The sequence below is a fragment of the Antennarius striatus genome, chromosome 18 (assembly GCF_040054535.1).
Source record: "Antennarius striatus isolate MH-2024 chromosome 18, ASM4005453v1, whole genome shotgun sequence".
Taxonomy (NCBI): domain Eukaryota; kingdom Metazoa; phylum Chordata; class Actinopteri; order Lophiiformes; family Antennariidae; genus Antennarius; species Antennarius striatus.
In genome coordinates this window covers 8,616,406-8,628,597 of record NC_090793.1, presented here as the reverse complement: position 1 = coordinate 8,628,597, position 12,192 = coordinate 8,616,406, and the positions used below count along the sequence as shown (strand labels likewise).

At 39.5% G+C, this 12,192-nt stretch overlaps 1 protein-coding gene across 2 annotated transcripts; it reads right to left on the bottom strand.

The window, feature by feature from the left end:
• Positions 1-3,746: 3,746 nt before the first annotated feature.
• Positions 3,747-11,345, bottom strand: LOC137612663 (spindlin-Z-like). 2 transcript variants are annotated; one of them, XM_068341300.1, is made up of 5 exons: positions 11,254-11,345; positions 7,732-7,774; positions 6,494-6,753; positions 5,774-6,007; positions 3,747-4,960 (listed from the first exon to the last, which is right to left on the bottom strand). In XM_068341300.1, the coding sequence occupies exons 2-5, from the start codon at positions 7,749-7,751 to the stop codon at positions 4,755-4,757; spliced, it is 720 nt and encodes a 239-aa protein (XP_068197401.1). In that variant the 5' UTR covers positions 7,752-7,774; positions 11,254-11,345; the 3' UTR covers positions 3,747-4,754. The 2 variants fall into 2 exon arrangements, with proteins under 2 accessions (XP_068197401.1, XP_068197402.1); XM_068341301.1 differs by lacking the exon at positions 11,254-11,345 and adding an exon at positions 10,911-10,935.
• Between the last annotated feature and the right edge of the window lie 847 nt (positions 11,346-12,192).

Here is a 12,192-nt window from a genome sequence, read left to right as displayed (position 1 = left end):
GCACAGCTAGTCGAGCCATTGATCAATATATGGTGAGGCTCGGCTGGCTGCGGCCTCACAGCAGCTCTCTGCTCAGTATTCCAGGGGTCAATGTGAAAATTCAGCGATTTTTAGTAAAACAAATCTAAAATTGGTGTCGTTAAACAGAAAATAACTGTATAATATACATCACTGGATAAATATAACCATTTAATTTATTTCTTCCATTTTCTTTTTTTTTTTTCTTTCACGAAAAAAAAACCTGGAAAATGAACGCACGTCACTGGTGATAATGGACTTTATAGCTCTATTTGAAATTTCCTTTCGGTGAGCAGTGTCGGGTCGGTGGTGAGGAACACGTGTGTTCCCAGTTTGTCTTCTGAACAATAAAAATAAAAAATAAAAAACTGCTGCCATCGTAGCAAATGGTTCCATGAAGGAAGAAGGGAATAAAAAAGAAAAATATGTGTAAAAAGAAATGCACAACAGGTGACAAGTTGCATCAGATGCGTTGTCAAGAACGCAGACCTTCTGTTCTGTGCGCGTCCTCCTCCTTGTTATCACTATCTGGGAAACCAGCCTGGCGTGTTAGTGTGCCAACTGTCCCCCCCACCCCCAGTCAGAAACGGCACCCTGCCACCTCAGTGGGGCTCTGGGGGGGATGGAAAGGACGTCAGTAGGCGGTGCGTCGATGTATGTGTCTCATTGTCATCAATGCAGGACTGACATTCGATCAACAGACATACGTTCCGTCACATGGCAGAATGATCTCAGCATTAAATAATGATAAATAACTACAGAAGGTCGTTTCCAGCATTATTTAGTTGCATGAGGTAATGTAGGGAAATACCAGCTGCTTTCATCAGCGTGCGTTAAGAGCGAGGAGAAAGCTGTAGAGGCCATTAACACAGTCGATTCGAGCAACATCTCTAATAGCCTGCTCCATGGCGAACATTAAAAATGGAAGAATAATCAATAAGGATTATAATAATGCGTTATTTCACACGGTGTGTGAGCAGACATTCAGGAATATCCGCTGTGATTATTCCTGGGCTTTGGGTTGGAGTCACCAGTGTTGAAAAATGTGATTGATGTCCTGTGGTGATCATCAGCTGATGCTGATCACTGACAAACAGGAAATCTTTTTTACTCATCATTAACTTCGACGAATTATTTTAATCTAATCTGGAAACAGTAGAAAAATTGATTAGAAGTGTACGTACTAGTAACCCTCCCCAACCACAGACTGAGGTTGAAATCCTGATGACCAGGGTCTCCCAGTTCAGCAGCATAGGCCCAAAGGAGTCTGGGGGAGACCTGGTCCGATCCAGCCACCTTCTCAGGCCGGAGCCTCTGCAGCGTTAACGTCACCTGGTCCGCAGCGATGGTGGTGATGGGTTTTGGTGCAATTACATAAAATATAGTTGTTGTGTTTTGGTATTTAGAAGTTGTCTCAAATTAATTGAACCCATTGGGATTGAGGCCATTAATGCCCCTTAACACAGCGTGTTGATTTTAATGCAAGAATGCTGAGGTGAGGAAATAAATGACAGATTGCAGAGATTGTGATAGCAAACATTTATATGATAAACATTATTTAATGTGGGTGTTAAGGCTATAGTCTCATGGTCTCAGAGTCCAAAGGGTAAAAATAAACCGTAAAATAATTGTATGTTAAGTGTGGTGATCTGCTGCAAAGGCAGTTTGTAAAATAATAGCATGTCTGAGTCAACTCATTGTTCTGTGTCATGTACGTTTAATTAAAGAAAAATGTGGGCGATAAAACGTAGTTGACATTTTCATTGAGATTGAAGAATCAAGGAAGAGAGTGCAACAGGTTTTCAACATATAAACACACACAAACTAAAAATACTCTTAACACCCCCTCGCTTCCTCACTTCCTCTCTCCTTCTCCTCCTCTCTCCCTCCCACCCAAGTTCAGCATATAGTGCAAGACAAAGAGGATGCAACGCAAACTAATTAAAACAAAGGCAGCCTGCCAGGTCTTACTGAGATTCTATTCTGCAGAGACAGCTTTATTTTTTCATGCTCAGCCTGTCCCAGCTGACTTGCTGTGTGAGGGTTCACCATGGAGGAGTCACCAGTTCATCACAGGGCCACATAGACAAAAACAACCAATCACACTCACATTAACACCTACGGCCATCGTAGAGTCGCCGATTCAACTATATTGCGTATTTTTGGTGGTAGACCAGAAAACCCAGAGGGAACCACAGACAATGTGCAAAACAACACACAGGTCCTCAGGTGGACGTGAACCCAAGACCTTCTAGCTGAGCGGCAAACAGCACCACCCACTGCACTGCTACAAGCGCTGCCCCCACCAAAATCAATGTCAAAAAAATATTTGTTTGGCAGTAAATAGACCAGAAATCCAAGGAATATACTGCTGTGCTGATTTTAGCGCAGATTTTGTGTCCGGTTTCTTTCTATCTTTGGACAGTGAGTGCAGATAAAGAGAATGGCCTCTATCTTCATCACAATGTGAGGAAACATCTCCTTAAGATTTGATCAGGACTGATGGCATTAATGGAGAACTTGAAACTGAGTGAAACAACGCCTGGAAGTGACGGAGCCAGCTTCATCCACTTAGTTGTCTACGCTGTATTCATTATTACTATTGCATTGATAAGCAAAAAGTGATCCTTTTCTGTCTGAACATTTTTGGAGGCACCAGAAATTAGGCAGACTGGAAAATGGGTACATGCCATTTCTGACCTGGAAATATCTTGATCTTTGTGAGTCTATACATTATTTACATCTGGTGGAGAACCAGGCAAGGGTTCCAGTAATAGAGGTCACAAATTGAATGAATGAGTCAGTCTCTCCAATATCAAGCTGGGAGGGTGAGAATGAAGTATTTTCCTGCTATGCGGGGAGAAAATAAAATCCCGAAATGAATCTTCATTTGCTCCCAGATTAGATGCTCACATTAAACTTGTCTAAAGAGACACCAACACAAACACTGCAACCGAAGTGTACAGGTGGCATCACTCACGCTCCATTCCACAAATCATCTACGCATATTTAAAAACTATTTAAATTTATGAAGTCCAGCAGCAGAAATGAGGTCAAGGAACAGCAAGATCTCCACTCGGTTTTAATTCACAAAGTTATATTCTTTATTTTCTTTTTATATTCTGCAGCTTCTGGAATCCCAAACAAAAGAGAGGGAAGCAGAAAACAAAACATGGAATGGGCAGGAACTCGGCTGCAGCAGCTGGGAGAAAATATCATGTTAACGGTATTATGAGTGAAAGCGGGCTCAACGCCCAAAAATGATTGTTAGTCTGTACTTTGGCCTAAAGAGAGGCATTCATTGTTGTCAAGTGATCACTCTGTATTTAGAGAAGTGGAATGCTGGTGTAGCTGCATGGATGGGGGTTTTATATTAACTAACATGTTTGTTACACTCAACTGGCCTTTAATTTGAGTTATGAACAAGAGTTTGAAATGCTAAGCTAATCAGTCCAACACGGGGACCAAGTGTAGATTGTCGTTCTTCCAGGAATGGATATGGACAAAATACGCACCATGTCGTGATCGGAGAGCATTCACACCGAGTGAAATTAATGTTTTTATAAAATGGATAGGAAGTCACACACGTGCCTGATCCCAAAAAGAATGTTTGAACTAATTGATGTAATGTTTTGTGCTTCTTAGAACTATGACTGACACAAATGAACAGAACTGCAGAATAAAACGTGTTTCTTAATAACCTGAGGAGAAAATAATTGAAACCAAAATAATCTCAACACAGCCTTGTTTTAAGGTCATAAAAATGTCTCAGATTATATTTACACAACATAAAGGGTCACAATAAACAATAAACAATATTTTGAAGCCTGAACATAGCATGATTCATTTTGGCAAATTATAAAGACTTCTGTCCAAAATACCAATAAACAATGTTTGCTGCTAATCTGAACTACATAAATAGTGTGTAGCACAAACACCATTGAAACAAATTGACATTAACATCAGTCTTTTTCATATATTAACATAGTGTAGAAAACTTGCCGTTTACAATGGAACATAGCAGAAACGCGATATATGTGAAAAGTGAATAATAGAATAATTTGGGTCTGGGGTTTTGTTTTTTTTCTCCGTTGATGTTAGACAGTCGAGTCACATCAACGTCTGTATACTTTAAACTGAAACCAGGGTTCACTTTGATGGTACAATTATCACACTGCTCAAATTAATTTTACTTCTAGAATCACCAAACTGAGAACTACCCAGCGACACACATGAAGCACAACAGACAGCCGTTGACAAGAAGTTACAGCAGCACAGCCAGTTGTTCCAGAGGAAGGGAGAGCACAGATGAAGAAAAGTGAAATCAAAACATAAAGGGCATGGGGAACAGAGCCGAGTTACTTTGCTTGAATGAGTGTTTGCTTACAAAAAAAGTGTTAATTTCAAGTTTGAAAGATGCACTTAGCATCTTAGCCAAACCCAAACATCTAGCTCCAAGTCATCTGCTGGGCTGTACACCTGCATTATTTACATTAAGGACATCTGAATAGAACGTTAAGGTCAAATTAATATTGACAATCAAAACTTCAACATGTCATGAGATGTGAGAATGAACGAAGCCCACAAAAAGAAAAGAAAAACTTTTGATCTTCAGCTCAATATCTCCTGCTGGAAGGGGAAAAAAAACAAACTGAAATGTGTGACATGTCAGCCAGTGAACGACATGTCGGGTCGGAGATGAGCTGTTGGTGGTGTGTCAAACCGGACAGTCAATATTAGGTCGTCTTCACCAGATCGTAGACGTGGATGTGGACGTCATCATCGTATTTGATGTAGTACACTGTGGGCTTAGCTGGGACCTGGTAGATGACCAAGCCCGTCCTCTTTAGGCCATTATCTGTGACGTATTCCACCTGTTTCCCCACCAGGCTCTCCGGCTCCTCCCCCGGCTTCCTGTCTGCTGGTAGCAGGTGTTTGTTCTCTGGGGGGCAGACGAATAAACAGTCCAAAATCAGACCGGGGTACTTCAATCACTCTTTTCTAAGCAGTCGACCTTCAAACATTTAAAGATGCGTTCACACCTCGAGGTCTGTGTCAAACTTTTAGCTTTCTTACGCAGAGCTCGTTAGTTTTCAGGGCCCACAAGTAAATTGAAGAGCTTTTCCCAACATACCTACAGCCTGTGGTTTTCATCACTGACGCCTGAGCCTCCCTATATTTGATGACTGATTGTGCCCAATTTTGTTCAGATCATCATAAAAATGGAAAACTCCTTTTTTTTAAATGCAGCATTGTTATTGATAACATCACACACCTTTACATACTGCTGCTAGTTTTCTTACATTCAGGCGTTATGTCCTCTCCTATCCTGTATTGACGCTCTGGTCTCTTCCTCTCCCTGCGTGTTCCAGCAGCTCATTTTTAACATCTACCGATTGTTTTTCTCTTGGCTTTGTTTTGTTTGTTTTTTCCTCCTTCGCTTCCTGGCGACTGTCTCCTGCTGTAACTTCCTGTAATTGGTCGGAAATTGTGACAGGTCCAAGAAAGCATTTCACACTGAAAACCAACCGAACAATGGTTCAGTTTGGTCTGGACCAACGCTAATATTACAAGTTCATGCGCCTCTCCTAGTCTCCTCTAGTTCGTGATAGACGGTACTGTGACTGATGCACGCTCAGAACAGATTCATAAAATTCTCAAATATAATGCAGCATAGAGACTGACTATGTAAATGTGTTCTCTGCTCTTCCTCCCACCTTCAGAGAACCAGTCACAATCAAACTTGTTATCGTACCTGATTCAGGCAGGACACGCAGATCCCCGTCCTTGTAGTCGTCCCAGAGCTGGTACATGTACAACACCGGGTCCTTCTCGTAGGTGATGTAGTACCAGTGGGTCATGATGGGAGCTCTGGACAGCACCATGCCTCGCCACTCATTTTTCTCACCGTCCTCCTTCTCAAACAGATGCTCCACGGCTCGACCCACCAGCTCCTCTGCCCCGGTAGGCACCTTGATCTTATTGTTGACTATGAGGAAAAAAGACAGTCTGTTGAATCTGTTCACGGGCAAACTTTAAAACCCTCTTGTCACTTATCAGTAGGACATTAACTTTACAACAGAAATGTCAAAAAGGCGAGTAGAGTCGAGCCAAGCTCCCATCTTAAGTAAAAGATTTCATACAGCATTTGGTTCTTGGAAACACATTAAATTTTTATTCTGGCACAAAACACGTGATAAGTTTCATGATTCTGTTAGACAAAACAATGGCTCATTAGGAATAAACAAAACAACGAGGTAGCTAGAACCGTCCACACATTAGTTGGATATTATGAGAAAACCAGCAACTCAAACTACAAAAATAATGCTGCAAATTGATCCCAGAGAGACAGAAAAACACATACCAGACCAAAGCAGCTGGCAAACTAAAGAAAAAAAATCTAAGTACCATCTTTTTAAACACAATTCATGCCAACAAAAAAGTACAAATTAATACAGAGAGCTGTCACACCTACCAACTTTCTCTGTCAGCGCCTGTAGGCTGGACACCCGGTTATCTTTGAAGAGTTCGATGCCGTACACACAGTCGAAACCATCGTATTTGACCATGTAGAGGGAACTGTTCACAGTCAGGCGCTCCAGGACGGTGCCTTTCCACTTGGTTACGTTGCCTTTCTCCCTCCAGGTGTGCTGAATCCTACGGCCCAGCAGGTTGTCAGGGTCTGGGCTCAGGGTCGACTCCGAGCTCTCACTCAGCTCTCCACTGCTGCGTTTCCTGATGGCATCGAGGGAACCAATGAGCATAGAGATGAGATACGGTGTGGTGCTTTGGATACAAAGTGCAATTTGGTAACCATCAGTGTGTTATTAAAAAAGTGCTTTGAGTAGACTAGAAATCCTTGGATTTGAACGCATTTTGTTTTCCATACAAGTCCATTTTGAGCTATGTGAACAATATTTGTGTGAGGTTATTGTTGTGGACTGAAAAGGCTTTAAAGACATGAAAATGTGCACCTTTACAAACATCCAGTAGAAAATAGGAACTGTCAGCACAAACAGAGAGGACTCCACTCCACGGAAATGTTAAACATGGCTCTCCCTGGGAATGCCGGATGCCTGGGGCGCTCATTACCCACACAGGAGGACGAGGAGTCCTTTTCTTATCTCCATGCCTGTGTCACTGTTCTGGTTTGTTAGTTTTTTTTAAACTGTTTGGTGCATTATTCTTTTTGTTCACTCTTCTGTCCTTGTTCAAACTAAAAATGACTAATAAATTAAAACTGAGCCAATTGTTTGTTAATTTTTAAATTATTAATAATTTCCAGAGTGATGGGGATGCACAAATGCTTTAAGCCCTATACAGTCTGGACAGATTTATCTTGTTTTAATTATCATCCACATACAAAGGCCAAGTCTTCCCAAAACACTGCAAAATGAAATTATTATTATGAATACTCATCCTATAATCCACAATCTAATTTTGTTTCAGCTTGACTGAAGGGCTGAAATAGACAAGAGCATAAGGCAAATATGTCTAATAGTTTTAAATAGTGTTTGAACAAAAACGGCAGACACGAGACTGTGGTTGATGTTAAGGGGAACACCATAAAATGCTGGAATTAAAGTTATTAGGTTTCATTTCCAGATTCAATTGCATTAATTCCTGCTGTGTCATTCCAGGTGCACAGTGAATTATATGGTTATTGACTGTAATGCACTTGAGTCAAAAGAGTTTAATAAGATTTGATCCTACCTGCCCCGTTTCTTTGACATGTTTCCATAAATTCGCACAAACCCTGTGAAACACAAGAAAAAGCAGTTACTGGATACGATCTCACCGACTGACGTTTACATTCTTCGCCAACATAACAAGAAGGTTAGGAGATTGCAGCCCTCTGTCGAGGCCGAGCGTTCCCTGAAAATCAGCTGTTTTTTTTCCCCCTGGCAGCAACACCTGCATTTAGATTCCTTCACAGAACTCAGTTCCATCCAAAACTTTTGTCTTAGGGAAAAACAGCTGCTCTAGAAGAGTCAGCATTTCCTGTTTCCGCTGGATGGAATGTTGCCAAAATGGAATCACTTGTTCCATCCCAGATGCCTGTGTCTGATAAAGGATTCATGCAAATCTGTGTGAGCTTTTGATGTCGAACTCTTTGAGATCTCTCGTTGTTAAAGAGAGAGACAAAAAAAATATCCTGGATTCACCACTCCAGTCTGACAGTCCAGAATTCCATTATTCTGTCTTTGGGACAACATCTACTTTGTCACATAGTTTCAGGTAATCCATCATGCATTCAATAGCTTACTATAATGCAAACCTCTGCTTATCTGTATCTACTTATTTCATCGATTGTGAGAATGGATCATCTGACTCACTTCAGACTTAGCATGTGAGTTGCTGTGGGCGAAAGGAAGACCATTGTAGAACGGTGGCTCAATCACATGCTCAGTTGTAATACATTTAAAAGAAACAGGCGAACGCCATCGTTTTCACAAGCATGAGGGACTTATCAACATCTAGTGTCACCGATTGTAACGGCTGTATCCATTCCAAAACAGCATATCAAAATTAAAAACAGTCATCTATTTGCAGGCCCTGAGCCAAATCCAGACCATGAGAGACTTTTATCTGGACCTCAAAGTCTTTTGACACTACAAGGAAAAATTTGGTCTATTTTTAACTTCTGCAATAAAGGGGATTGTGAACAAAGAACAAAGGTCCAGGGTGTACAGTACTTCGGTCTTCCTGCTGCAAGGCTGCTAACATACACTGCTATGAACTGTAAATATGAACACTATGGTAGATACACACAACATGCATGAAGAGTGAGATTACAACATACTAGATAATTTGATACTAAAAAATGAAGTCTAGTGTCTAATTTGCATGGAGTCTGTGGTGGTTGACAAAGTGGTATAACAGATTACATGTCGCTACAAAGCTAAACAAAGAAGCCTGAGGTAAGAATGAAGGAAATAAGATCAAGGTCCATATAGTCTTCTCTGATCAGCCTTGGAGAACAGGTTTCTTTTTATGCAGAATTTTTCTGGTCAGAAATGTCTCCACATTTTCAACTCAAAAGATCAGCACATTTGGCACATACTGGATCTCTAGAGACAGGACTTACTTATCTGTGTGGATATGAGGCATAGTGAAAGCATTGTGGAGTTTTCCCATTGATTTCTGGAAGAGATGCTGCATGTGACAGCACACATGCATGTAATTTGTAATATGTGATCTTTCTTTTTTTTTTTGAGTTTGTCCGTCCATCTTCAAATGATTGGCCAGCTCAATTCCGCCTAAAAGAAAACTTGATTGAGTTTTCCTTTGAGGATGTTTTCTTTGTATAGAAAGAAAATAACATATTTACAATATAAGTATGGAGAAAAAGAGTTTATTGCATTTTTTCCATGTCCTGTATACATATTTTTTTTCCAGTTTGAGTCTGTTAAGTTAAAAACAGACACAAATTTTAAAAGAAAAAACTTTAACTGCAAAAAAAACAAACTAAATAAAAATGTGAACTAAACTGATTTCCTCAATCCTTCTCCAAGCATGAGTATGTATTTGTAGGTATCTAACTGTTCAGACATCAGCAGGGGAGGACGGCTGACTTATAGGATCTCCCGCAATTTCATCTGAAAAGCCATGCGTTACGGTGAGATTCCTCAGAAGAAAAGGCTGCAGGTACAATCCTCGCCTTCGATCATCTGAAGCGTGGGAGTATTTTAAATAGAAAACCAAACAATGTGGTCCTCAGTAAGCTCTGCAAACTGGAACTTCTCAAATAAATGCAACTGCTCTGTAGGAGAATTTGAAGTGAAAACCCTGGAGTGCTTTGTCAAGACGGAAGAAGACAACACAGTGCTAAAGGTTTAGGTTACTTTGATGCATTTTTGATTGTAGCAGCCACTTATTACTTGAAAAAATTAAATATTCCTGTAAGATCTTTAAATAAGTATTACTATTGCCTTGCTACATAATGTAAATACTGCATACCATGTCAGGTGTATGAGTTACTGGATTTTTAACCAGGTCCACTCCATAACTGAACTTATTCTTGCTTACTATACAAAACAAAATTCTCGACAAAGTTTCATCAAATGCATCAGATTCATGACAGATCCGAAATTGAAATATTAGCATAGAATCAGAATAAATTATTTGAAGGCAGCTCGAGTTCAAATTTTCTATTTGGAAACTCTATTGGAAATTTACCCAACATAATTAATTGTATTATCACAGAGTCCCTTCTTGTAAACTGTGACCATAATAATACAAATGCTTTCTAGTTAATTTGGGTTTTTTTTCACCTATCATTGTTTGTGATATGTTTAATATTAATACATCAGTGATGTAATCTCTACATTCTTTGGAAGGTTTCAGTTATTATCTGTAATATCTGAAGCTAACCTTCACAGATAACAAAATTGTTTTCTGAGTTGATCATGAAAACAAAAATAATTTGTCATGATTGTCAAAATTAGGATTACCAAATTAACAGCACACTGGAGTGGGTCAATGTTGTAATCTGGAACAGAGTGGATTTTTATTCCATTTAAACTCAACTCTCTCACTAAATTTAACAAAAATCCACATCTGCAGTCTTAATGAAATCCTGCTATCAAACAGACAACAAAATAACCTGTTAACTTCACGACGGAGGCTAAAAGTTAACTCAGAAACAACAAAATATATTTCACATTAAAACGCAACAGATAGACTTTCGTGTACTAAGCGGCCCCCTGCCCTCAAATCGGCAAACTATAGTCATGTAAATTAGCCAACACACCCGCGGTTGTAACCGGATGTAAACAACATACAGTAACTTAGCCTTTCGCTAATGCTAACTTACGTAGCTACATGCTAATGAAGCCACATTAACCACATCTGCACTGCGAACCATATGGCTGTTAAATCTAACTTTATACCTTGACGAGCAGAATAAATGCCAACGTGTCGAGTATCGTCAGGAATGTGAAGCTACAGCGTCTCTAAAATCGGAAAGAGCAAGATAGCCACGGTTAAATTACGATAATCCCCATAGTCATATTTCATGATTGACATTTCTGAGAATTTGGCTTCTATATTTCTTCACATAAGCTAGCCGAACAAAAGAAAATGCTTCGCCATGTAAGCGCTGGTTTTGGTAGTAACGTTAGCTTCTAAATTTACGGGAAAAACAAGGCCTAACCAGAACAAATTAAATTATATTTTGCATACAAAAGCTAATATCAATAAGTAGAAGCAGTGATAATTCACTGTTTGCCCTACCTGATCAATAATTTCACGTCTTTGCTGAGTAGATTCCACCACCTAACGCAAGCTACATACACGGAAACGAGCCCTTGTGGACTACAAGTACCAGACGCAAGTGAAATCTCCCAGAGAAATCTGGGATTTGGTGTTATTTTGATTTACAAAAATTTGAGTTGTTCCAGTGAATGCGAAACTAAAACTCTACAACCGTATCCACGTTTGTGTAGTCTGATGTTTATGTTTTGAGCCAGTTAGATACTAATGTATTTTAATCGTTTCTTCACTTTAATATTTGTATGACTTGGGTAACACCAAAGGAGTCCTACACTACAAATCCCATCATACATAATAGACGTATGAGTAACGCGACATGTAAGACATTTTTCCTGATGACATTCCTACACTTTCAGATGTACAGCTACCCCTTCAAGCGGAACTATTGAACACAATTATTTAATAATATAACACCATAGAACATGCAGAGGCGGAGTCTGAAAAATGGTAAATTCTGGAATTAAATCTAATCAATCTGTTGTTTGTAGAATTGTAAGTTTATGTATTTGGCTCAAAGCTCTATTTGGATTTTCTCAATATTAGTCTATAAATATGGTCAAAATGGCTAAATTTATGATGGTTATAACAACAGGGTTTAAAAGAGTTCTGTTTGGGTGTTCTTACATTTATATTGTCTTTCTCTATATGCTTCATGAGATTCATATTTTGTCTTGACCTGAGTATATTCAGCAATTCTTTACATGTAAGAAGTTTCTGACATTGACACTGATAATATATGACTGTATTGCATTCATACAAAAACAAATTGTTATCTCACTGCCTCTTAATCAAATCTAGAAGAGTTGTGGGGTATTTATGAAAGAGAGTATTACCTGCAACTATTTTAACTTTTGTACCTGGGCAGAGGCGGCCATATAGTGATTTGTTTGTCTCCTAGTG